The following is a 27,231-nucleotide window of genomic DNA, read 5'->3' as shown; positions in this document are numbered from 1 at the left end:
TATGTTGGTGGTTAGATATGTAACAAAAGGACTTTGTAATAGTGTTATTGAAACAAATTAATGTAGTTTGGAATAATCATAGAAATGTTGGAACAGAAATCTAAACTTGGAAAGTGTTTCATATGTATATGCACTTCTTGAGTAAAACTTGAGTGGTGTTATATAGCAATGTTACTGCAAAAGTATAATATACCAAATGTATTATATATCTCTTATTGTATTGCAGAGAGAGAAGTGTCTACCATAAGTAAAGGTCCAATCATGATACGTCGTCAAAAACAGTATTACACTACCAATGTCAAGCTAAAAGAAGAGGAAAAAGAACTAAAATAAATATGAAGGTGATCAGAAAACGGAGGAGAAGCAAAATTCCTTGAAGAAGAAGATGGCTAAGTACAAGGAGGAGAAAGAGCAAAACATGAGAGTTGTTGATAAGAAGTATGAGGAGGAGAAGGAGATGGGGGATTGGAGGAAAAGAAAGGAAAATGAGAAGAAGATAGTCACATAAGGAAATAGGGGAGGATAACATATCCAAAATATAATCTACTTGATAAAATATAATACCAATTGAGTAGTGACTCTTAGCATGGATAGTGCTACCCGCCCCCCGCCCCCTCCCCCCTTCTCCGCGCCTCCTCCTTTGAGACGACTCGTGGGTAACCCTAGCGCCGCCGCCGCGTTCCCCCTCATGTCGCTTCCCTCCACCGCCGCCAAAGGGGCTCTGTGGCAAGGGTGCACGGTTCCGATGAAGTTTGTGGGGATCTGGCGACTCCATCCTATATATATGGAGGACCTCGGCTCCCGGTGCGGCGACCTCGATTGGTGGCGTACGGCGCGGCGTTGGCCGTGGGTGGTGCCATCGGGTGCACGTGGGTGCTCTTTCACAGCTATGCGGGCGGCAAGAAGGCTATAGAAGTTGGCGATGCGGCGGGTCCTCGCAAGTCTACAGGAGTTCCTTGGAGAAACCTCGTCTCCGATTCGATCTACTCCGATCTATGGTGACGCTCGCCTTGCCAACTGCGGTTGTCGTCTGCCGGTGTTGGCTGGACGGATCTAGCGGATGGGCGTGGATCCGGGGGTAACCCTTGGCCAGCGTGGCGGCCTCCCCAAAGGCGATGCCTCGAAGCGCCAACCACCTTCCTCGAGGCTTTGGTTTGGATCCTCTCCCTTCGACCTCCTCCCTAAGCTTAGGTGAAATCCTATGTTCCTCGGCTTTGGGCCACGATGACACCTTGGTGTCATCCTCTATCCCAAAGGCATCGGCTGATAAGTCTTTTTTTTTTGAATCATCTAACAAGTCTTATTTTGAAATAGCTTGATGTTATCAAATGATTCCTCTTATTATCGAGCTAAGATGTGCATGGGTGCACATGGATATTGCTAACAGAATTGGATGGTCGTCCACCCAAGAAGTCTAAGACTGAGGGGAAAAGGCCTGCTCCTTCTCTTCTTGTTTATACAAGTTCTGCTGCATCAGCATCTAAAGGACGAAGAAGAGACGAGTCAGCATCTAAAGGTGACAGTTTGGCAGGTAACCAAGAAGAAGCTTGGTAAAAAAGATTGGTAAGCAAAATCAGTTCCGCCCCGATGTTCAACAAGAGCAATGGTGAAAACTATCCTGGCAGAGGTAACTCTTCTTTCTTCCTTCCTTCCTGTAAGCGTGCCCTTTTAATACACTATTAGTACTAAATACTAGAACAAAGTTGAGGTGAACTGTCCTGATAATCTGCATCTTTTTTGTACTAGTTCTCACCAAGGTTCAGAGAAGGCCATTGCACACACACAAAAAAAAGGGGTTCAGTCTCTCTCTCTAAAAAAAAAGGGGGGTTCAGAGAAGGCCGGGATTAACGTCGCACAGGCGTCCAGTAACTTAAGAGGGAGAAGGAAGACGCCATGGACAGGGCTCGGAGGTTCAAATACGAGAGGCCCTTTTCGCCCTAAAGGCAATGAAACACACTGATGTCTATGCCTCATACTTCATGTGGTAACTATAATGTCTTCTCTCCATGCACATGTCCAAAGCCAAGCATTTAGTTTCCAGTTTTTCCCCCTCTCTGTCTTGCTTTCTGAAAATATTCTTATGCATTTGACTGCATTGCTGGCTTACTGATGGACTTGGGACACTGCAGATCATCCCAGACAAGTTCGAGGACAAATTCCAACCCAAGGACAGCAGGAACATGATGCTGTGGGACCCGCAGACGAAGCAGTCGAAGGCATGGTACGACGGAGTACACCGGCGGCGAGTGTCACTGTCCCTGTGCGCTCTCTCCATGGAGAACAACCCGGTGAAGTGTACGTGTGCGTCTTCGAGCTTCTGGACCAGGAATGCAACGTCAAGCTGCACGTCCACGGGGTGGGAGGTCACCCCCATGCGTCACCGCCAGGGCCAAACCCTGCCACACACGAGTGATAGTTTGTGTGTACTGTACCTGGAATTACCCCCAAACCCTGCCACAGACGTGTCCGGTATAGTGTCGTTGTTAAGACAAAAAACATTTGAATTTGTACCCCATTACTTCCAAACCTAGGGTTTTTCCCCCCTATATAAGGCGCCCGAAATCGATCTAGCGAAGTTCCGTCGAGCATTCCAGCCGCCGCCGGCACAACCAACCAACCCATCCAAGTCACGTCGAGGTCTTCTCCCGTCCTCGGTCTCTCCATCGAATCGATCGAACGCCCGCCCCTTGGAGAGGTCTGTATTCGGATCCATCGAGATCCCAGTTGGTTCAACGGAATCTATGCTTGGTAAGCCCTACTGCTGTGCATCCGATCTATGGTGGATCAACAAAATCTTTAGCCCATTCGTACCATTATGGTTTTCAATCGCCTTGGCGCTCTGCAAATCCATGGTGGGCATCGTGCTTTTGTTCTTCCCACCACACGAAATGCCTTCTTTTTTTTAGAGAGAGAGAGAAAACAAGAAATGGCGTTCTATACAAATCCTTGACTTACTTCTTCTGATCTGACTTGGCGGGCGTATATATATTCCTAATGATGTATTCGGTTTTATTAAAATATTGGTGATTAGTTTGATGCTAACTCTTGTCCGGTGATAGTCCTTGTGTTTAGGCCATACCTTTCTTGTCTCAAGATAAGGGATGCTGCAAATAATTTGAAATGGATGAACGGGTGGGGCAGTGCCTTTTACTTGAGCGCTGAATCTACATATAATTAACAAACTATCCAACTTTGTTTGCAACGGATATCCTAACTACATTTGTTATTTTCAAGAACACTCCTACCGACTCCTTTGTTGCAAAACTAACAACTAAGATAAATATATTTTCCATATAAGCTCTTGAGGGAAGAAAAAAGAACAAGATGTATCCCATATTTGTATTCGAAAGTTGGATACACAAGTACGCATGCATCAACGCTAGGAGTATATATAGAGTGTGGCTGCATGCATATGCATAATTTTGTGTTGCGGCTAACTTAGATATCTGTATATATACATTGTTAATCGTCCAGTCCCCATGGTGAGTAGTAGTGGTATGTATATCATTTTTTACCTTTGCAAAAAGTATTATACTAATATATGCATATATATCTCCAATTGTTTTGCAGAGAGAGAAGTGTGTGACATAAGTAAAGGTCCAACCATGGTACATCACCAAAATCAATATAGCACTATGGGCGGCATGGTAGACAATAAGCACAATGTGAACGTAAAAGAAGGGGTAGTTGAATATATGAAGGCGAAAGAGAAAAAGAAACAAAACAAAGAAGAAGGTGATAAGAAAAAGGAGGATAAGAAGATGGTGAAGTACAAGGAGAAGAATGATAAAACAAGGAGTAATGGTAAGAAGGATAATGAGAAGGAGAAGGAGGATCAGAGGAAAAGGAAAGAAAATGAGAAGAAGATGAAGGCACATAAGGAAAGAGAGAACGAGAAGGGAAATGATAAACAGGAGGAGGAGTCAAAACAAAGGGATGCGAAGGATGAGAATGATAAAACAAGGGGTAATGGTAAGAAGGATAATGAGAAGGAGAAGGAGGATCAGAGGAAAAGGAAAGAAAATGAGAAGACGATGAAGGCACATAAGGAAAGAGAGAAGGAGAAGGGAAATGATAAACAGGAGGAGGAGTCGAAACAAAGGGATGCGAAGGACGAGAATGACCCCAAAAAATGCCCTCAATTCTTTAGGTCGCTCATAACCAGATCATCTATGGAACAAGAGGTAGGTTTTCTTGATTTATAACAACAATTTAAGAGACTAACCCATTTGTGCAGTTCCATTTCTATCTACCATATTTGCATGATTGTTGTGAAGGTTATCTTTTCCATCGGGGTCCAGTTTAGGAATGGTGCTTACTAATTTGACAAAGTTAAGATGGTAGATAGAGCCTATTTCATCACAGTTTTTTTTAATTAGTGACTGATATTTTTCAAACATGCACTATACTATGATGTCTGACTTTGAAAAGGAATAAAAGAGAGATAACATATCCACGACATATATGAGTATGTTATATCTAATACTCCCTCTGTATCAAAATATAAGATGTTTCAAGACATGAAGTGTCAGAAAACGTCTTATATTTTGATATAGAGGGAGTATATAAACTAGTTCATGAAAGTTGGTATTCTTCGTATTTATAGTTTTTTAGATTGTAAAGAAAAGAGAAATATGAAACATTTTCCCCAAAATAGAATGCCAAGTGAGCACTGACCGAGACAATATATGCTCGTTTGGATAGGGGTTTGGACCCAATCCTTGAATTAGTTCAGATTGATTATTTACACCGTTAACTATTACCAAACTCTTGAAATCAATCTCCAACACTACTATCAAACATTTCACTACTAAAGGACCAGAATTGATCACCTTTGACGGGTGCCGGGTCCATCACTAATCTGTTGTTAGTGGAGACTCATCCATCACTCGTGGGATAGGACCCGTTAGTGTAGTTGACTTACGACACCGACAGTCCCTTTGCTCTCGCTCGTCATTGACCATGTCATCAGTGACGTATGATCACCCTTAAGTAGTGACAAGTTAAATGCTATTTATTCATAGCCTGCATGCACCCCATTTCACTTTTCACTGAAACAAACATTTCATAGATTCAGGACATTTGATTCAAGATTCTGAAGAACTGCAACATCACATAGATGGAAACTCATTACACATTCATCTGATCATAAAATCCATTGGGCATTTGTAAGATGACTTGGCGCAGACAATTCCATAGCACACAGCCTTTTTTATATTATTTTTTAGTTTTTGGTTGTGCTCGACATGCTTTGTCATTGATTAAAATGATAACATATGTTGCAGACAATTCCAGAAGACTGCCACAAATACTTGGAAGAGTGTACAGGAGTGGTTTACCTCAGAGGTCCAAGTGGAAATAAATGGCCTGTAGAGCTGGCTAAAATCTCTGGGGAGCTATGCTTTGCGCGTGGATGGAAGGAGTTCCTCCGTGACCACCGCGTCATGTATGGCTACCTGCTGGTTTTCCGTTATGACGGGCAGTCACAGTTCTCAGTGACGGTGTTCTTGCCATCGTACTGCGAGGCGCCGTACGCGTCTCTCGCCCAGCCGCAGTGCATGGATGCCGCCGTGGCCGCAGAGGATGAGAATGTGCACACGGGCACCGTTGCAGATGGTACTGCCCCACAAAAAGAAGACTCTCACATTCGCATACGTGCAGATGGTACACCACAAAATGGACATGAAGAAGAAGAAGATGCTTTAGAAGAATATGAAGGGGGCGACAACATGAGTGCCAATGCTGACGGCACTGGTGCACAAGAGGAAGAGGAAGACACATTATATGAAAGTCCAGAGAATGATGAAGACAGTGAATGGCGCAGTGCACCATCGCAGCAACAGCATGAGGATCGAGGCAAAATTGACAATGGTTTTGTGGTCAGGACGAGGACTTGGCTCAGGAAGGAGGATGATATCATGGCAGAAGTGGTCCAATCCAAGAAGTCCAAGGTTATGGAGGGAATAGTGCATGAAGCTCTATCTAGTGATTCAGAGTCGGAAGGAGAAGCATTAGGTAACAGTTTAGCAAGTACTCCTAATTAAGAAGAACCCTCTCACACTGATCGATTGATTTCAGAATTATTAGAACTACTTCTACTTTTTAGTTATATATATTGGCTTGAAATGGTGTAATGTTGTAAACTGATTGATATGCTCTTTTTATCGAGCTAACCTGTGTCTCTGTGCACATCATTTATAAGCAGAATTGAAGCATCGCCCATCCAGGAAGTCCAAAGCTGCTGAGGGGAAAAGACCTGAAGCTCTATTAGGTGACAGTTTGGCAGGAAACCAAGAATAACCCTCCGATCGATGCTTGATTTCAAAATAATTGATAGTACTATATTTTACATATATATTTGTATGAGATGGCTTGGTATTGTAAAATTATACATGTGCTCTTCTTATCAAGCTAACATGTACATATGTGCATATCGATTTAAGCAGAATTGGTCCGTCGTCCACCCAAGAAATCCAAGGCTGAGAGGAAAAGGTCTGCTGCTTCATCAGCTTCTAAAAGAACGACATCAAGTGACAATTTGGCAGGTAATTAGGAAGAACCCTCCCACACTGTTTGATTGATTTCGAAATTATTAGAACTACTTCTACTTTTTAGTTATATATATTGGCTTGAAATGGTTTAATGTTGTAAAATGATTCTTATGCTCTTTTTTTTAGCTAACCTGTGTCTCTGTGTGCATCAATTATAACCAGAATCGGAGCATTGTCCACCCAGGAAATCCAAGGCTGCAAAGGGGAAAAGGCCTCAAGCTCAATGCGGCCATTCGGAGTCTGAGGGAGCAGAATCAGGTGACAGTTTAGCAGGTAACTAAGAATAAACCCTCCGATCGATGATCGATTTCAAAAAACTGTTACTACTTTTTACATATATATTGGTATGAGATGATTTGGTGTTGTAAAATGATTTCTGTAGTCTTGTTATCGTGTTAACATGTACATGTGTGCACATCAATGTAATTAAGCAGAATTGGTCCGTCGTTCACCCAAGAAGTACAAGGCTCAGGGGAAAAGGTCTGCTGCTTCATCAGCTTCTAAAATGACGACATCAAGTGACAATTTGGCAGGTAATTAAGACGGAGCCTCTGGTCGAGAATTGATTTCAACATAAGTAGTACTTGTTAGTTACACGCGCACACACACACACACACACACACTGGTTTGAGATGGCTTAAATGTTTGTCGGTTTTGACTCTGCTATCTAGATATCAATGGTCTTCTCTGCCCAAAAAAGAAAGCAATAGTCCTGTCATCCAGCTAACTTGCGCGCATATAGTTCATACAGGTGTATTCGCGCCAGAATCCGTATGCAAGGACTTGACCACATTACGCAAATCTTTTGGTAACAAATATAGAAAGGAGGCCCAGTTCCCGATGTTCAATAAGAGCAACAGTGAAAACCTACCTGGTAGAGGTAAATCTTCTTCCTTCCTTCCTACACTAATTACAACAAAATTTCAACTGAACTAGTATCTTAATAATTTGCATCTTCTTTTATACTTAGTTCTCATCAAGGTTCAGAGAAGGCCAGAATTAAAGTCGCAGAGACGTCCAGTAACCCAAAGTGACAAGAAAGACGCCATGAACAGGGCGCGGAGGTTCCAATCCGAGAGGCCCTATGTTATGAAGGAAATGAATCACAACAATGTCTATGGCTCGTGCTTCATGGTAATTGATCAAATTCTTTTCTGGATACACATATCCTAAAACTGCATTGCTCGCTTACTGATCGACTTTGGACACTGCAGATAATACCAGACATGTTCGTTGAAAATTTCCTCCCGAAGGACAGCAGGAAGATCACACTGTGGGACCCGCAGGCGAAGCCGTGGAAGGTGTCGTACGAGTACACCGGCGGTGAACGTCCCCGTGCGGCGTTCAGCGCCGGGTGGGGCGCGGTCGCCATGGAGAACAACCTGGAGAAGTGGGACATCTGCATCTTCGAGCTCCTGGACCAGGAGTACAACATCAAGCTGCACGTCTTCAGGGCCGTGCTGGAGATTACCCCCTTCGTCCTAGCCCCAAAACATCATCCACAGGGTTGTGCATAGCCCTTTGTTTTTGTTCTAGTAATATGTTGGTGATGGAGGCGCGTGTTGGTGACTATTTTGTTGAATTATTATCGGATCATATTACTTTGTGAATCATGTTTGTGACTGTTTTATTGAGTATTTACGTTGGTTTTCTTGTCGTGGCAATATGTTCGTGTGCGTGTGCGTGTGCGTGTGCTTGCGTTACTAGCTAAAGTACAGAATGCCATGTTTGCTTCTAGTAACCATTTTGTTTGAAACGGACTATTATTTTCGTAGTACTCTATTAACTTGTAGGCTTTGAAAAAACAGTCAAGTTGTGAGCTGTCAGAACCTGTTTTGTCCCTTCTACTAGAAAACAAGGGTTTGGCTGATTTTTTAAACAAAATGTTCAATTCTTTGTTACTACTAATTTGAACTAAAACCATGACAAGGATTATGGAATGGAGGGAGTGTTGTTTTATTCTAGCTGAGACGTCAATATTAACAATGTCGGGTGACAAGAAACTCATTTTCTCAAGTCGTCCTAGTTACCTTTTGTTGGCCACAAAATAATACTTGAATCTTTTCCAAGAAGTGAAGAAACCAGCCACAGCAGAGCTACCATTTATTTTTTCTATACTTGTAGAACCAAGGCTCGCGATGAGTCCGTTTTTGAATTAACAAGCCATCAACCGGCCAGGATTACAACTATCAACAACTTACAAGTAAGAACATGAAAAAATAGAAAAAATAACACACGATAGATATAAGGTGCACAGATGATAGAGCTTAAAGGCCACGGCATAAGCGATCAAAGCATCGCAATGCCACGTTCATCGCCCTATGGTACAGCATACACCTGCAAAATGGACTAAGGGCTACCGAGGAATGCACCGCCGCCCTCGAATGGACTAAGGCTCTATAGTATGTTATGTTGTGTACCACACCTGATGTGTGCCTTGCTATGAATCTGTCAAGGGTTACTAGAGTGATCCAGGAATGGATCACTGGACAACTGCCGAAGTTATCCTTAGTAACTAGTGGACTAAGGAATTTTTCTCGATTATGGAGGTGATGAAAGAGTTCGTCGTAAAGGGTTACGTCAATGCAAGCTTGTCACTAATCCAGAAAAATCTGAGTAGTAAACCGGATTCGTATAGTGGAAGAGTCATTTGGAATAGTTCCAAATGGCGCATGGTAGCAGCATCTATAGGATAAAATAGAGATTTGTAAAGCACACACGGATCTGAAAGGTTCATACCCGTTGACTAAAAACCTCTCTCACAAGCAAGACATGATCAACCCCCAGAACTGTATGGGTGTTAGATTCATTACAATCACATAGTGATGTGAACTAGATTATTGACACTAATGCAAGTGGGAGATTGTTGGAAATATGCCCTAGAGGCAATAATAAATTAGTTATTATTATATTTCCTTGTTCATGATAAACATTTATTATCCATGCTAGAATTGTATTGAATGGAAACTCAAATACATGTGTGGATACATAGACAACACACTATCCCTAGTGAGCCTCTAGTTGACTAGCTCGTTGATCAAAGATGGTCAAGGTTTCCTGGCCATAGACATGAGATGTCGTTTGATAACGGGATCACATCATTAGGAGAATCATATGATGGACAAGACCCAAACCATGAACGTAGCATATGATCATGTCAGTTTATTGTTATTGTTTTCTGCATGTCAAAGTATCTGTTCCAATGACCATGAGATCATGCACTCCCGGACACCGGAGGAATACCTTGTGTGTATCAAATGGCGCAACGTAACTGGGTGACTATAAAGGTGCTCTACAGGTATCTCCGAAGGTGTCTGTTGGGTTGGCGTGAATCAAGACTGGGATTTGTCACTCCGTATGACGGAGAGGTATCTCGGGGCCCACTCGTTAATGCTGGAATTTTATTCAATTGTTTGGGCCAGCCCAATATATAATTCCTAATAAATCCTAGAGGCCCACGCAGCCCATTTGTGCAAGGCAAGAGGTGGAAATGTTTAGTTCCACATTGCTAGTTTAGTGGGAGTTGGACCTCCTTATAAGGGTGGATGTTTCCACACATGTATGAGCTTGAGAACAAGAGAGACATACACGCGCGCTCCTCCTCCTCCGCCGCCCGCCTCGCCTCGCCTCGTCACGACGTGGGTTGCGGGAATGAGCCGAGCCGAACTAAAATTTTACCACGCACGACTGGTATTTAAAAGTCCACTCGGAGAAGCTGAATATTTTGCTAGTGGATATTGAAACCGAACGCTGCAGTTTCGCTCTTGTTTGTTCGTTTTGTATCCCGTCGCTCTCTTCGGCTCCCGTCGCTGGCTTCTCGCCTCCTTCTACTGCGCCTATAAAAGGGAGGTCGCTCCTCTCCAGAAAACGCATCAGAAGTTCCTCTCGCCACCGGTTCCTTTCTCTGTGCTGCTGCTACGTTCTTCCTCATCCCGTCTTGCGGTGTGCACCGTTCGTCGGGACAGCAGGCCTCCGAAACTCCGTCTCTTCGAGTCCTGTACGGGAGAAGGGCGATAAGGTTTTTGGGGAGCGCTCAGCGCGACTACTGGCTTCCATCACGGACACCGACGATTTCTTCCCGAACGACGACTACTTCCCCGACGTCGACCACCTCTCTGGTAACATGGCCAACGACAACGCCAACACCAATCATGTTGCTGCAACTCAGTACGTACTCATGTTCTTCTCCTTTTAGTTTCTACTGCAACTTTTTGTTATAGTATCTCTTCTAGATATGTACCGTGTCTGCTCATCACTTCCTATGGTATCTTGTCTATATAGAACGGTTACGCATATATTCTTTTCTAGATCATATGTGCACTTGTCTTCTGTCATTTCATCTCTATATTGCATGCCTTCTTCCGTCTTAGTTATGGTGGTTTGTTTTATCCTAGCTTTTATTTTAATAAAATCCTTTGGTAAATTGCTCATATTTCCAACATTCCAAAAACCTTATTATAGGCAATTTATCCCGAGTGGTTTTGCTGCCTCCATGAAACCTCCTATTTTTGAGGGTGTTCACTACAAGAGATGGCGCGTGAGAGCTGTTTTATGGTTTCAAACCATGAGCTGCTACGACGCCACTCTTGGCAAACCTGAAGGAGATCATGATGCTCAACAGGAGCTAGCCTTTCAGAAAATGGATACCTTGTTTAAGGCTGCTCTTTTGAGCGTTCTTGGTGAGAACATGGTTGATGCTTATGCGTCAATTGATAATGGAAAAGATATGTGGAATGCACTCGAGGCCAAGTTTGGGGTCTCGGATGCTGGCACTGAGTTGTACATCATGGGACAATTCTATGACTACAGGATGACTAAAGAGCGCTCCGTGGTTGAGCAAGCTCACGAGATACAGTCATTTGCAAGAGAACTTGAGCACTTCAATTCCCTGCTACCGGACAAGTTTGTTGTCGGAGGCATCATCACTAAACTTCCTCCTTCGTGGAGGAACTTTGCTACCTTACTGAAGCATAAGAGATAGGAGTTTTCCGTTCCGGATCTCATAGGTACTCTTGATGTGGAAGAAAAGGCGAGAGCAAAATACACACGTGCTCGAGCTATTGAGGGAGGTTCTAGTGCCAATCTGGTGCAGAAGAAAAACTTCCAGTCCCACAATTTCAAGAACAAAGGCAAGTTTGGTGGTAAAGCAAAGTTCGATGGGAAGAACAAGGTTGTACAGCACACCAACTTCAAGAAGAAGAATGACAAGAAGAAAGGTGTTTGTCATGTGTGTGGAGATCCTGATCATTGGGCTCCTAACTGCCCTAATCGTTATGACAAGCATCAACATGGGAAAGGCGGCAAGTCTGCTAATGTCGTCATTGCTGACACTGACGTGGAAGATGTTGGGTATGGTATATTACCCACTATTTTTTCAATATGTCATTTTCCCGATTGGTTGATTGACACGGGTGCTAATGTGCATATATGCGGTGATATTTCCATGTTTTCATCTTATCAGTCCGCAGGGACTTCCACCGTCCTGATGGGAAACGGTTCACCTGCTTCTGTTCATGGTGTTGGCACGGTCGATCTGAAGTTTACTTCGGGAAAGGTCGTGCGGCTGAAGAACGTGAATTATGTCCCCTCCGTCAATAAAAATCTTGTTAGCGGATCTCTTTTGTGTAGAGATGGCTACAAGCTTGTCTTTGAGTCTAATAAATTTATAATATCCAAGTATGGAACTTTTGTTGGTAAAGGCTATGAGTCAGGAGGCCTGTTCCGTTTATCCTTGGCAGACGTTTGCAATAAAGTTGTTAATCATGTTTACAACAACAGCGAATCAAATGTGTGGCATTCACGTCTTTGTCATGTTAATTTTGGTTGCATGTCACGACTAGTCAAATTGAACTTAATCCCTAGCTTGAACACCGTCAAGGGATCTAAGTGTCAAGTTTGTGTGCAAGCCAAACAACCTCGTAAGTCTCATACGACTGCTGAAACGAGAAATCTTGCACCACTAGAGCTCATACATTCAGATCTATATGAAATGAATGGCATTTTGGCAAAAGGTGGAAAGAAATATTTCATGACACTAATTTATGATTCCACTAGATACTACCGAGTGTATCTTCTGAAGTCTAAGGGTAAGGCCTTGAACTTTTTCAAGATCTATAAAGCTGAAGCAGAAAACCAACTTGACCGAAAGATCAAGAGGCTTAGGTCCGATCGTGGTGGAGAGTATTTCTCAAATGAATTTGATTCTTTTTGTGCGGAACATGGTATAATTCATGAGAGGATGCCTTCCTATTCACCTCAATCAAATGGAATAGCCGAAAGAAAGAACCGTACTCTAACTGATTTGGTGAACGCCATGTTAGATACATCGGGTCTCTCCAAGGCATGGTGGGGGGAGGCGATATTGACTGCATGTCATGTCCTGAATCGAGTTCCTACAAAGAACAAAGAGATAACTCCATTCGAGGAATGGGAAAAGAAAAGGTTAAAACTCTCTTATCTACGAACCTGGGGTTGTTTGGCGAAAGTCAATGTACCAATTCCAAAGAAGCGCAGGCTAGGACCAAAAATTGTGGATTGTGTTTTTCTGGGATATGCTTTTCATAGCATTGGATATAGATTCTTGGTTGTAAAATCTGAGGTATCTGACATGCATGTCGGTACAATCATGGAGTCGAATGATGCGACTTTCTTTGAAGATATCTTTCCCATGAAGGATATAACTACCTCATCTAATCAAGAGATGCCTAATTCATCAAACCATGAATTAGCTACTGAACCTATCATTTCGATGGAACACTTTGAAAATATTGTGGAGGAGAACAATGAAGCTCCTACCAGGAGCAAGAGACAGAGGACTCCAAAGTCCTTTGGTGATGATTTTCTTGTGTATCTCATAGATGACACTCCCAGTTCTATTTCAGAGGCCTATGCATCTGAAGATGCTGACTACTGGAAGGAAGCAGTCCGTAATGAGATAGATTCCATCTTGGCAAATGAAACTTGGGACATCACTGATCGTCCTTACGGGTGCAAACCTATAGGATGCAAATGGGTATTCAAGAAGAAGCTTAGGCCTGATGGTACTATCGAAAAGTACAAGGCACGGCTTGTGGCTAAGGGTTATACCCAAAAAGAAGAAGAAGACTTCTTTGATACTTACTCACTCGTGGCTCGACTGACCACTATTCGAGTACCACTTTCCCTAGCCGCCTCACATGGTCTTCTCGTTCATCAAATGGATGTTAAGACTGCTTTCCTAAATGGAGAGTTGGATGAGGAAATTTACATGGAACAACCAGATGGGTTTGTAGTAGATGGTCAGGAAGGGAAAGTATGCAAGTTGCTGAAATCTTTATATGGACTTAAGCAAGCACCCAAGCAGTGGCATGAGAAGTTTGAAAGGACTCTCACAACTGCAGGCTTTGTTGTAAACGAAGCTGATAAATGTGTGTACTATCGCCATGGTGGGGGCGAGGGAGTTATCATTTGCTTGTATGTTGATGACATACTGATTTTCGGAACAAATCTGAATGTTATTAAAGAGGTCAAGGATTTCCTATCTCACTATTTTGAGATGAAGGATTTAGGAGTGGCTGATGTCATTCTGAATATCAAGTTATTAAGAGACGGAGATGGTGGGATTACGTTGCTTCAATCTCACTATGTGGAAAAGATCTTGAGTCGCTTTGGGTATAGTGACTGCAAGTCCTCTCCCACACCATATGGTGCGAGCGTGCTACTTCGAAAGAATTGAAGAATTGCTAGAGACCAATTGAAATACTCTCAAATTATTGGCTCACTTATGTACTTAGCCAGTGCTACAAGACCTGACATCTCTTTTGCTGTTAGCAAATTGAGTCGGTTTGTCTCAAAACCAGGAGATGTGCATTGGAAAGCTCTAGAGAGAGTTTTGTGTTATTTGAAAGGCACTGCAAATTATGGAATTCACTATATTGGACATCCAAAGGTGCTTGAAGGGGATAGTGATTCAAACTGGATCTCTGATGCTGATGAGATAAAGGCCACGAGCGGATATGTATTCACTCATGGAGGTGGCGCTGTTTCTTGGAAGTCTTGCAAGCAAACGATCTTAACAAGGTCAACAATGGAAGCAGAACTCACAGCACTAGATACATCTACAGTCGAAGCAGATTGGCTTCACCGGCTCTTGAGTGACTTGCTGGTTGTTGAGAAACCTGTACCGGGTATCCTTATGAACTGCGACAATCAAACTGTGATCACAAAAGTGAGCAGCTCAAAGGATAATATGAAGTCATCAAGACACATTCAGAGAAGGTTAAAATCTGTCAGCAAAATGAGAAACTCCGGAGTTATTGCATTGGATTATATCCAAACATCTAAAAATCTGGCAGATCCTTTTACTAAGGGTCTATCACATAATGTGATAGAAAATGCATCGAGGGAGATGGGTATAAGACCCACAATTTGAGTTGTTCACAGTGGTAACCTATTCTTTGTGATCGGAGATCCCGTGAATTAGATGTGTAAGACAAGCTGTTGGTCAACTGAGAGGAAAGTATCCTTATCATTAATAATACCACTCCATAAAGATGAAATACTTTCCTAAACTGCATGGCAGGTTGATATACATCTTAATATGTTCTAAGTGGCTTATTGAAGCAGAGATGTTATCCTGCAGATCATCTTTTGAAGAACATACCTATATGAGTCTGATTGTTAACGTCGCAATCTATGAGAGTAGGGTGCTCTCTAGTAAACTCATGAAAGGTCTCGGAGTATGACGCATAAGCTCCACCCGCGGGGAAGTTCTACGGTAGCCTCGTATCGATCAAACCTCTGTGTGAATCTAGTTTCGCAGAAAACTTGCAGTTCAAGGCCTAGTCCATTGTTCAAGTTGCTTACTAGTGTAGCATAGAGTTCTAGGTGGAAGTTCAACTTAACAGTCTCCACTGCAGTATCGGTATATAAAACAGTGTTTTGGAACCAAAGGCAAATTTTGTGTGCCTCTAGGATCTGATGGGGGATTGCTGGAATTTTATTCAATTGTTTGGGCCAGCCCAATAAATAATTCCTAATAAATCTTAGAGGCCCACGCAGCTCATTTGTGCAAGGCAAGAGGTGGAAATTTTAGTCCCACATTGCTAGTTTAGTGGGAGTTGGACCTCCTTATAAGGGAGGATGTTTCCACACATGTATGAGCTTGAGAACAAGAGAGACATACACGCACGCTCCTCCCTCGCCGCCCGCCTCGCCTCGTCACGACGCGCCGCGCCGCGGGTTGCGGGAATGAGCCGAGCCGAACTAAATTTTTTCCACGCACGACTGGTATTTAAAAGTCCTTGGAGAAGCTGAATGTTTTGCTAGTGGATATTGAAACCGAACGTTGCAGTTTCGCTGTTGTCTGTTCGTTTTGTATCCCGTCGCTCTCTTCGGCTCCTGTCGTTGGCTTCTCGCCTCCTTCTCCTGCGCCTATAAAAGGGAGGTCGCTCCTCTCCAGAAAACGCATCAGAAGTTCCTCTCGCCACCGGTTCCTTTCTCTGTGCTGCTGCTACGTTCTTCCTCATCCCGTCTTGCGGCGTGCACCGTTCGTCGGGGCAGTAGGCCTCCGAAACTCCGTCTCTTCGAGTCCTGTACGGGAGAAGGGCGATAAGGTTTTTGAGGAGCGCTCAGCGCGACTACTGGCTTCCATCATGGACACCGACGATTTCTTCCCGGACGACGACTACTTCCCCGACGTCGACCACCTCTCTGGTAACATGGCCAACGACAACGCCAACACCAATCCTGCTGCTCCAACTCAGTACGTACTCATGTTCTTCTCCTTTCAGTTTCTACCGCAACTTTTTGTTATAGTATCTCTTCTAGATATGTACCCTGTCTGCTCATCACTTCCTATGGTATCTTGTCCATATAGAACGGTTACGCATATGTTCTTTTCTAGATCATATGTGCACTTGTCTTCTGTCATTTCATCTCTATATTACATGCCTTCTTCCGTCTTAGTTATGGTGGTTAGTTTTATCCTAGCTTTTATTTTAATAAAATCCTTTGGTAAATTGCTCATATTTCCAACAGTTAATACAACATCACAATAAGCCTTACAAGCAATGTGACTAAAGAGTTAGTCACGGGATCTTGTATTACAGAACGAGTAAATAGAGATGCCGGTAACGAGATTGAACTATGTATAGAGATATCGACGATCGAATCTCAGGCAAGTAACATACGTAGGACAAAGGGAACAACATACGGGATTAACTGAATCCTTGACATAGAGGTTCAACCGATAAAGATCTTCGTAGAATATGTAGGAGCCAATATGGGCATCTAGGTCCCGCTATTTTTTATTGATCGAAGAGTGTCTCAGGTCATGTCTACATAGTTCTCGAACCAGCAGGGTCTGCACACTTAAGGTTCGGTGACATTTCGGTATAGTTGAGTTATGTATGTTGGTGACCGAATGTTGTTCAGACTCCTGGATGAGATTCTGGATGTCACGAGGAGCTCCGGAATGGTCCGGGGGTAAAGGTTGATATATAGGAAGTCCTGTTTTGGTCACCGAAAAAGTTTTGGGTACTTCGATAGAGTACCGGAAGTGCCGGGAGGATACCGGGACCATCGGGAGGGGTGTCACGCCCCGAGGGGCCTCATGGGGTGTGGGAGGAGACAAACCAGCTCCTAGTGGGCTGGCCTAAGCCCCCACTAAGGCCCATGAGGTTTGGGAAGGAAAAAACACAAGGTGGAAAGAGTTTCCAAGTGGGAAGAAGGAGTCCTAATCCTACTAGGATAGCAGGAGGACTCCTCCTCTCCTCCTCGCGGCCAAGCAAAGGGCCATCCCTAGGGCACAGCCTCCTCCCTCCCTCCTCCTATATATACTAGAGGTGTTGAGGGTTTTTGGACACGAGAAATCAGACACGTGCTCCCTCTTCCTCTAGAACGTAGTTCTTCCTCTAGTCTAGTTCGGCGGTGCTTAGGCGAAGCCCTGCTGGATTAGTTCACCACCATCACCATCATGTCGCCGTGCTGGAGAACTCATCTACCTCTCCGCCACTCTTGCTGGATCAAGAAGGCGGGGATCGTCATTGAGTTGTACGTGTGCTGAACACAGAGGTGTCATCCGTTCGACACTAGATCGGGATGGATCGTGATGGGATCGCGGGACGGATCGTGATGAGATCGCAGGACGATCTGCGATTTGGATCGTGAAGATGTTCTGCTACATTAACCGCGTTATATACGCTTCCGCTTAGCGTTCTACAAGGGTATGTAGATGCACTCTCCCCTCTCGTAGATGATCATCACCATGGATAGGTATTACGTGTGCGTAGGAAAAAATTTAGTTTCCCATGCAACGTTCCCCAACAATTGCAACTATAGTCATCGTCCATGATAAATGGATGACCAAGTTCATGTTTAAGTTTGAATGTCAATCCAAACTTGTTTAGCTTTCATGATTTTGGAATACACACTAAGATATCTATGTTTGAATTTCAATATAATTCATAATTGATTAATGTTGGTTCATAAATTCATTGGTAAACCGTTTAATTTAATTTGGTATAATTAATGACCTTCAATTTTCCTATAGGTTCGAACTAAATTGTCATTACATTTAATCCCTAAAGTCAATTACAAATCCAACATTATTATTAAAGTTTGTTTATTTTATTCAATTATTAAATAAAGCCAAATATAGATCCAAGATCACTTACTAAACTTATTATTTTAAGCTTATTCAAGTTTGACCCAACCCAAGTTTAAATCCAAAGTCACTCACTACATTGAGTTAGGTTTAAATCCCTAAATTCAAGTTTAATACCAACAAGTAGGTTTAATTTAAGTTACTAGATTATAATGCAAAACATTTTATTCAAAATAAACCTATGGTTTTAAAATTATAACCAAATGAAGTTCAACTAAATTCAATTATTTGTATCAAATAATAAACAAAAATTACTAAACTCCATATTTTAGATTATGCACTATGTTTAAGAAATCACTATTTAAATTGAACCTTTCTATTCTAAGTTAATAACTAAACCAAATGTAAAATTATTTGAATTAGAGTTACTATTCAAATGTATTTAAATAATCAAATTTGAACTACAAAAACAATCAATTTAATTGAATTTATTAATTTAAAGCTATGGCCTATTTAAATTTAAATTCATTATGTTTGAGTTCAAACTTTAAACAATTCAAATTCTAATTTTATCAATCTATGTGAAAGTATAGTCCATGAGGATCATTTTGCAAAAAAAAAATTTAATTTGGATTTGCAGAATCAATGTTATGGAAGATTGAAATTACATGGGGTTTGTTGTAAAAGTGACATTTTAAATTGATTTTTGTTCTGGATAAGGCTTGGCCACGTGGCGGCTTGTGATTGTCGAGTTGTTTTGTAGTGAGGGGCTCCGTGAGCCATTGGATCAAGTGAGATCCGGGGGTTCATGGTTTACTCGAGCTAGGGTTTCAAGGGAGGGGGTTGCTCGCCAAAGAGTTGTCGAAGATGAGTTATAGGGTGGTGAGAGCTTGGGAGTCGACGGAGACGACGTTCCAGTGGTCCAAGGGAGCAGAGAAGGGCACACACGAGTGTGCCATGGCACTGCGAAATCATAGTTGTCGTCGAGGTGCAACAGGGGTGACACAGGTGACGGATGGGGGCTCGCCGGAGTACACATGCACCGGCGAGGCTTTGGGTGTAGAAGAATGATTCAAAATGGGCATGTCTGGATGAACAATAGGTTCATGGGCTCGGGTACTCAGGGTGACCGTTGGTGTTCGTTCTCAGTCGACGGATCGACTCGGGCTTCCTCAGTCTTGGGGTTCCGGACGGCTCTCAGGATGCGACCGATGTTTAGGGGGTTCGTCATGGCTTGTAGAAGGCGATGGTGGCGGTGGTGTGACCCGGGTGGGCGTGGACTCGCCGGAATCCTGTGGAGGTTTGCTCGACGGTGGTGGCAAAGGTGGATTCGATTAGGGCAGACTAGCGGAGCTCGAGGTGTGGCTCCAAGGGCTAAATGGACAGCGCGACATTGGGTTTGAATAGGGCATGCATGGCGGCCCATCCGAGCGTGGCATGTGGGTCTGTGGACGTGGAGTCGTGGATGACGGACATGCACGACATGGGCGACGTTGTGAACATGCAGGCAGTTGGAGGATGGGGATAACCCAAACTAGTGGGTCCCACTAGTCGGCGGGGGAGAGGAGAGAAAGAGTGTGGGCGCGCTGCGTTTGTTGGGCTAGCTAGCTGGGTCGCGGTTGGGTTAGCTAGCTGGGCGCGGTTGGCCTAGCTGGTTGGCCCCCTTTTTATTTCCATTTCTCTTTTTTCCTTTTCTTTTTATGTTTTTTCTAAATTCAAAACCTATTTGAATTTGATTTTACCTCCAACATTAAATATTTTTTAAATTCTAAATGGAATATTTATAATGAGATGAAAATTTTATTTAAGCATTTTGTCCAATTAATTTCTACACTTTATTTCTATGCTTGTTTTAAATATATTTTTAATCTATTTTATTTTCTAAATTCGTTTTTTCTGAGTTTCTCTGGTTCGATTTTTCTCTTGAACCATCTTGAGTCTTTTTTGAATATATTTTGTATAATGTACCTTTTGGAATTATTTTCTATTTAACCCCTTTGGGGTTTTATTTGCTTTCTACTTTTTGTGGTTAGGGTTTCAAACAAGGTCCAGTAGGTTTCTACTCCTTGTTGTAGGGCCTTTAACCCTCCTAGGTGATCACTCAAGTCAATCAACAAGTAAGCCGATGCCATGTTAGTTGACTAGAAAGCAAACAATAGTAAATTCCAACTGAATGCAATCCATATCAAATAAATTCTCAGAAAATATCAATTCCCTGTGAAACTTTAAACATACAAGATTTGGAAACAATCTGGGATGTGACACTCATTCTGCTTGATACATGGTTTTTTTCCTTGTCTCAAGTGCCCCATGTGACTAGCCTAAATTGGTTGTGTGGGCGGCGTAGACTCTCATCGGTATGGGATCAGTAGAGATGGCGTATGCGTTGCTCAACAGGCATGGTTCTAATCATGTGGCTAGGTCCACCAGGATTGTGCATCTATGCAGTTGCGCGATGATGGATCGACATGTGATGGCAGCACAGGGCGACCTCGTCTAGGTGGTGCTTTTTTATTAATGGGCTTGAGTTCGAGGAGTAAAAGCTCTAAGTCTTTGCTTCGTTACTTGAACCTAACAATGACATCGTTCACGCATTGCATGGAGTTTACTCAGACTCCTCTTCGGTGTAAAAACCCATGATCTGGCCTCAATGGTTGGGTCTATTGACAGTGGGACTCATTTGTCATTTCCTTCCTAGAGGCATCATTGTTGGAGCACCTATCATGTTACATTTGGTTGCCATCATTGATGGTTGTTATTGTTGTTGTTGTTTATTGCAGTTTTTTGTTGGTTTTTTTAATAATTAGACCGTGTGCATCCTCGTTGTCTTGGCTCTTGGGTCGTGTTGGTGCAAAGGCCGGGTGTAATTGGTATATTGTCGATATTAACTAGATGAGGCCCCGTCCATTGCCGCGGAAACAACTGCATAAATAAAAGCTAACAAACTAACATTACTGGGAAAACAAACTTATGAATGCTCTCGAGGTATATTTTAAAAAGAAAGTATATGAAGCATGTGACAAAATGTTGTGTAAAACGATAAATCTAGTGGCTTGAAGTCAAATGGGGTATCATTTTTAACCAATGTGTAACATGACCTACATATATTTGCTCCAAGCGTCCAACATACAAATATATGTACGTAGGTCATGCTACAAAATGTATAATATGACTATGCCCGCACAAAAGTTAGAGAAACAAATTGATATGCATGATTGATAAGGTGGCATGGTTACATAAATAGACTATCGCACATATTGTAACTTATAATCACATACATGACTTGATGATGTGGCATAGTTGCATGAAAAGAAAAAATAAATAGCGGGTTACAACTTATTTTAAGAATAAAGGGTAGAGGATATATTCTCCTGTCAGCAGACACATCATCATGACATTTGATCCATCTTTTCTATTTCAAAAAAAAAGTATTGCACATCTAAATGACTCAATCATATGAAAAAAAAGAAAAAGAAAAAGAAAATATACCCGCACGAATCTTCACTTAAGACACATCTAGATATGTATAGCAAACCCGTAAAACAAATACAGTAGGAGGTTAAAGATGGAATATACTCGATGTTCAATATAATCCCAGCACTGACCTGTAAAATAATGACCCGGAAGATTATCCCACAAATACTTCCTAGGCAGTCTTGAGTTCTACTGCAGGACTAAATCATTTCTCGTCCCTGTCACAATACTCATAAACCCTGACAAAATGCATCCTATAGCTTCTTAATGACAAAATGCTAAACATTCTACCAAAGCTCGAAAAGGATGGGCGTTGATGGGACAGAAATTGCCGGTACACTCCAGACCATGCATCTTTCAGTAGGAGCTACGGCTAAGGAGGAGCATCAACATCGGCGACCAACCACCCAATCTCCTCTCTCTGAGGTGGTAGCATGCACATCAACCTTTCAGGCACGTTTCACCAATCCGCCATTATTTACACGCCCGACGTCTCATTCCGCACGAGACCATCACGGCATCCGGCTGATAGTACATCCCTGTCCCCCGTTTCACGTCCTGGTGTTTGCTTCTAAGCTCATCCTTGACGCACGGAAGGGCGTCCGTGGGCAGCATCCAGCAGCTAGCTAGCTAGCAGGCAGGGTGCGAGTGCGATCGATGGCGTCCAACTACAAGATGAAAGGGTTCTTCAAGGGCTTCAAGATCATCTCCCAGATCTTCGGTGAGCGCGTATAACTAACTAGGACTAGCTAGTGTGTGGGGGTTTCTGAATTTGATCGTGTGGAACAGGGACAGACAGACCTTGATCTGAATCTGATCTTGCAGTGGCGAAGGAGCAGGAGATGGTGATCGGCCGGCCGACGGACGTGAAGCACGTCGCGCACATCGGCTGGAGCAGCTCCACGCCGGGGACGCTGACGGGGAACGCTTCTCCGAGCTGGGTAACAATTTCAGTGCCACAGCGCACGCAGATTCTGGTTCCATCTGCCTGCGTGCCTGCCTGCCTGATCACCTTTCTCTTTCCAGATGAATGTCATCGAGGGGTCGTCGGATTTCTCGTCCATGGGCTACTTCGCGCCGTCCGCAGGGACCTCCTGGACGTCCCAAGGTATGTCCCAACGTCCAACACCGCTGTTTCCTCTCGTTTTCGTATGCTGTGCTGTGAGAGCAGTTTTGTGTCTCCGTCCGGTCTCTGCATACTCTTCTCTATTTGGTGTGGTGGCTTCTTGTGATTGTGCCTTGTTTTGGAAAGATATACTATGATTCATCGTGTCAGGGGCAGCATGTACATGTGCAAACATGGCAACCTGCACTATTTTTATCCTGGGCACGAGGCCACGTTCAACGATTTTTATTGGCTCGATCTTTGATCTGGTATCCCGAAGCTGCGCCCGGAGCACATGTTAGTAAATTACATGTTTATTCGCATGCTTGTGAGCTCTCAACCACCACCAGCCTACCAGCATGTTTTGCAGACATCTCGATAAAACCAACATTTTACCCAAATCTAGTACGTACCGACAAAACAAAGTTACCTTTATTCCTTTTTCAAACTTGAAGAGACAACAGTTTGAGAAAGGTGTGGCTGCTCCCGGGTGTAGGTGCATCCGCATGAACACTACACTTGAAAAACATGGAAAACAAGATCGGAAAAAACTGAAAAAAATTTACACCAAACTAGATGAAAAGTTTTAGCTTTCTGTAAAATTCCGTGACCAAATAAAATTTCAAGAGCCCTCAGCAAAAAGGACAAAATCAGTGCTGAAAAATGAACGAAACTTTGAACACTGATTTGTTTTTTTTTTTTGTGAGCTCTGCTCAAATGTTTTTTTGTCATGAAATTGTGCAAGGAGCTAAAAAAATGATCTACTTTGATGTCCTAAAATTTCAGATTTTTTTAGTTTCATTTTGTATATTTTTCAGCTGCACTGTTCATGCACGTGTAGGTGCACTTGGGAGTAGAAAATCCAGTCTCCAAGAGTTTCCGAGTTAATGTGCCAAACCGGGCTAAAATTATAGTAACAGACATCCACACCTACCGTCATAGAACATGACAACCCACACCCATGGGGCATGACCAGCTTGACTACAACAGAATCTTTACTCACACCTTCTAGGTGCATGCAAACGTCACCTTCATCGCTCCTCCGCAAACTAGCAATTCCAAATTCCAACTTCATTTCAAAGGGTCATCGACCATATGTGTGATAGTCTAGTAGAGAGTTAACTTTGTCTTCACACTCCAAAATTAAGGAATCACTCAAATCATGCTCTAATCATAAAATTGTACTAGAATTGTTTGGTCAATCTATCGCCAAGTTAGGTATTTGACAATAACATGCGCACTATGATACATACAACTGCCAACAAAAGGCAAACATTGTCTACGTTACAACGGTTTAGCATTTTTTGGACATGTTTGGTACATCTAGAGCTTCTTCACTTATTATACGTATACATTAATAGAAAGGGTATATTTTTGGTCCCTCAACTATTAGCAAAATCAAAATTTAACCCCCTAACACTAATACTAGAAATTCTTGGTCACAAAAATGTCAAAGACATCTAGGCTCTGTCCTTTGCCCAATCAAAAAGTTATCAACAATGGCTAGCAATGGCACATGGTAGCTTAGTCAATACAAAAAAAATTAAAATAAATAAGAAAAGTAGGAAGCGGGGATGGAGAGGGTGGGGGTTAAATTAAAGATTCACTTTTTATTTGAAACTTGACAAATTTAGATATAAATTAAGAAAACATAATTTTCAAATAAAAATATAGAAAACAATATACAAATTTTCTTCAGTAAAGTAGAATTTTCCTAAGATATAAAGAAATAGAAAAAAATAAGTTTTCGAGAAAAAAAATAGTTTGAACTTTGCAATAAAAAACAGGAATTTTACTAAAAATAACTTAAAATATGTGGAGCCTAAACAAAGCAAAGACTAAAATTTAGTAGAAAAAAATCAAATCATATTGATCCATGGTTTTCCAAAAACAAATGTAATAGACTTTAAAAACGCTAACAATCTTAGGTAACTTCGTTGAAGTTCTTACATTTTCCCTTACTTTTGTTATATTTGAATTTCCTTTTATTCATGATTGATTTTCAAACCCCAATGCTAACTACCGCATGAGGGAAACCACTACAGTAAGGGACTAGATCTAGATATTTTGACTTGAGGGGTCAAAACTTCATTCTTTTATAATAGTGGTAAATTTAACTTTAGCAGAAATTGGAAAAAAATATATTGGATTTTTAGTTGTTTTCTTGTCACCGATGAGCTTATGAAACAATGACTCTTGGATAGACTTCGAGCAGCATCACCAGCCGCCACGAGACATGTTGCCTCTCGGGATGGCTTCGGAGATCACCGGGGAAGACGTATCAGCAGCTCTGTACCCTGATGTTCCACGCCCGCCACCGAGAAAGACTAGGCGAAAGAAGAAAACGGTGGTTGGCTCTCTAGTGAGTTCATCAGCGACAAATGACTCGTCTGCATCAGCCTCGACAGTAGCAACAAGAGTTGTCGATGCCATTGACACCAATAGTGTGATATCTTGATAGACAAGGCTGCAAATGTATTGTAAGTGTGGGTGTGCGGTTCTAAAAATACTTACAATTGTAAATGAACTGATTTCATAGGTAGTTGAATGCAATGGATTGTTCCAAAAGCGTGTGATGATTCTTCTTTTATATGATTTAGTCATCTTTGTTTGTTACTTCCTTCTCATTCGCAGTTTGTGATGCCATGTTCTTGCAGCAAAACAATCGTTGACTTTACTGATTAACTAAACGATGAAGTACACTATATGATAAGATCAAAAGTTTGAACACGCGTTAGTCCACCTTACCAAAATACAAGAGTCTCCTCTGCATGACAACCATAACATGACGATATAGAGTCATGCGATTCTTATTCCCTATTATGTGTCTCTACCTCTAAGGTGTAGCTTCTAGCCCGCAAAAGACATATAAACCTCACATATATCCACGCTTACCCACCGTCTCCTACGGGTGATAAATAGATTGCTAAAGACTAATATGGAAAAAATTACGTCGTCTGGCCTGCTCCAAGTTGATTTGTTGTTTGTCCCACTATTTGTTCTCTCTATGGAAGCTTTAAAGAGAACAATATGCACATCTTTGAGCAAGTAGGCAATCAACATCTGAAATCATGGCCATCGTCAAGAACAAAGCTGCTCTTTCGGTGACAGCGGATATGTTGATCTTGGTGCTTTGGTATAAGGAGGATATGATGGTTTACCTTATTTTCTCTCCTAGTAGTGGGCTTTTCTAACATCGTTGTGTAGTTATATGGGGAGCGCTATGAATTGGCCGACGGATCTTTTAAAAAGATCAGCTGCTTGACGAGCCATTACATTATACGTGCAGTGGTCGTCATATTCAACTCCCAGCTTTGCAACAAGGATGATGTTGTGCTAGATGTTTGCAATAGAGCTCGTGTTGCAGAACTTTTGTAGCAGATGCATTTTGGTAGAAATTGTATTGTGACATACTTAATGGTGCGGATAGTTTTTTTGACTTCACCTTTTATATGACGCTATCGAAGAAAGTTTTGCGGCATCACTGATGTTGCGGAAAAAATTATTGCATTAGGGAGAATGTTTCAAATCAGCCTGGCGACAACATGGTCTCCAACATGGGCCGGGTTGCGGAAACATTTTTGAAACACGGGTCAAGTTGTAGGGAAGTGAAGTGGCGGAGGTTGATTCCTAATTGTTCGATCAATAACAGATTTGACAGACACAAAGGCTGTTGACGTGAACGGATTGATCTACTGGATGAACACAAGTGTTTCTCTAGTTATATTTACATTCTTTTACTGTGTTCTGTGTAACTTGTGGACTGACTTCTTATCAGTCTTTTCTTTTCTTTTGGCAATAAAATGAATGGCTCGGTGAAGTCATTTCATAAACGTTTTTTTGCACTGTGAGGAAATAAAGGGCCAATCCGGCCCGGCCCGTCTGACTGAGTGAATCAAAATGCAGCCTGAAATGGTCTGTCCAGCCCATTCTGGCAACCTATATTTGGTACCGGCCTAGCCCAGCCCAACCCCTGCCGAAACCGGCCCGACGAACGGAGCGCGATCCTCTTCACTTATTCGGCCCGTCTCACTCTCCGGCCAAGAGGAGGCAACCCGCCGCCGCGCCGCCGGTGGCAAATCACCCATACAACGGCGGCCGGCCGCCGGCTTCTCCGCCCCGTAACCGGCGAAGTTGTACCACGTGATTATGTAAGTGGATTTCACTCGTAGCTCTCCCCATCTTCCGTAGCCACGTGATTATCTCGCTCGTCGCCTCTCTCCCGTAGCCACGTCGACGAGTCCCCACGAGACCTGCCGACGGCCGACCTGTAAATCAGCGACCAACTTGTTAAATTACCGAGAGAATCGAGGTGGTGGCACTAAACATGTGCCTCGGAACCGAGAAATTCTTCAATTGATTATTACTACTGGTACTACATGTTGCGGCTTGGAATTCGATAATGCCAACCGATCCCAAACCCTCGGCGAATTTTCTCGAGGGCATGCAGTAGCCCAGCAGGGGCCGCTCGCGTGCCAGTGTGGCGTCGTATGGGCGCGGGGCGCCGGCTGCTCTGC

The 27,231-nt window shown here is 42.7% G+C and overlaps 2 protein-coding genes and 1 long non-coding RNA gene across 4 annotated transcripts; all 3 read left to right on the top strand.

Annotated features, from left to right (window-relative positions):
• Positions 1-642: 642 nt before the first annotated feature.
• Positions 643-2,504, top strand: LOC123430890. Its single transcript, XR_006622991.1, has 3 exons — positions 643-1,627; positions 1,747-1,984; positions 2,130-2,504. It is a non-coding gene; the product is annotated as an uncharacterized LOC123430890 (long non-coding RNA).
• Positions 2,505-2,586: 82 nt separating this feature from the next.
• Positions 2,587-8,204, top strand: LOC123430889. Its single transcript, XM_045114721.1, has 10 exons — positions 2,587-2,748; positions 3,571-4,184; positions 5,286-6,015; positions 6,206-6,271; positions 6,447-6,545; positions 6,714-6,824; positions 6,986-7,084; positions 7,294-7,431; positions 7,522-7,685; positions 7,766-8,204. Exons 1-10 carry the CDS (start codon positions 2,742-2,744, stop codon positions 8,066-8,068), a joined length of 2,331 nt encoding a protein of 776 aa, XP_044970656.1. The 5' UTR covers positions 2,587-2,741; the 3' UTR covers positions 8,069-8,204.
• A 13,907-nt stretch (positions 8,205-22,111) lies between these two features.
• LOC123430888 (CRIB domain-containing protein RIC10-like) lies at positions 22,112-25,334 on the top strand. Of its 2 annotated transcripts, none has more exons than XM_045114719.1 (4): positions 22,112-22,330; positions 22,435-22,550; positions 22,636-22,717; positions 24,919-25,334. In XM_045114719.1, exons 1-4 carry the CDS (start codon positions 22,267-22,269, stop codon positions 25,170-25,172), a joined length of 516 nt encoding a protein of 171 aa, XP_044970654.1. In that variant the 5' UTR covers positions 22,112-22,266; the 3' UTR covers positions 25,173-25,334. The 2 variants fall into 2 exon arrangements, with proteins under 2 accessions (XP_044970654.1, XP_044970655.1); XM_045114720.1 differs by having other exon boundaries at positions 22,240-22,330; positions 22,399-22,550.
• The last annotated feature ends 1,897 nt before the right edge of the window (positions 25,335-27,231 follow it).

Source organism: Hordeum vulgare, chromosome 2H, assembly GCF_904849725.1.
Source record: "Hordeum vulgare subsp. vulgare chromosome 2H, MorexV3_pseudomolecules_assembly, whole genome shotgun sequence".
Classification (NCBI taxonomy): Eukaryota; Viridiplantae; Streptophyta; class Magnoliopsida; order Poales; family Poaceae; genus Hordeum; species Hordeum vulgare.
This window is presented reverse-complemented; position numbering and strand designations above follow the sequence as displayed.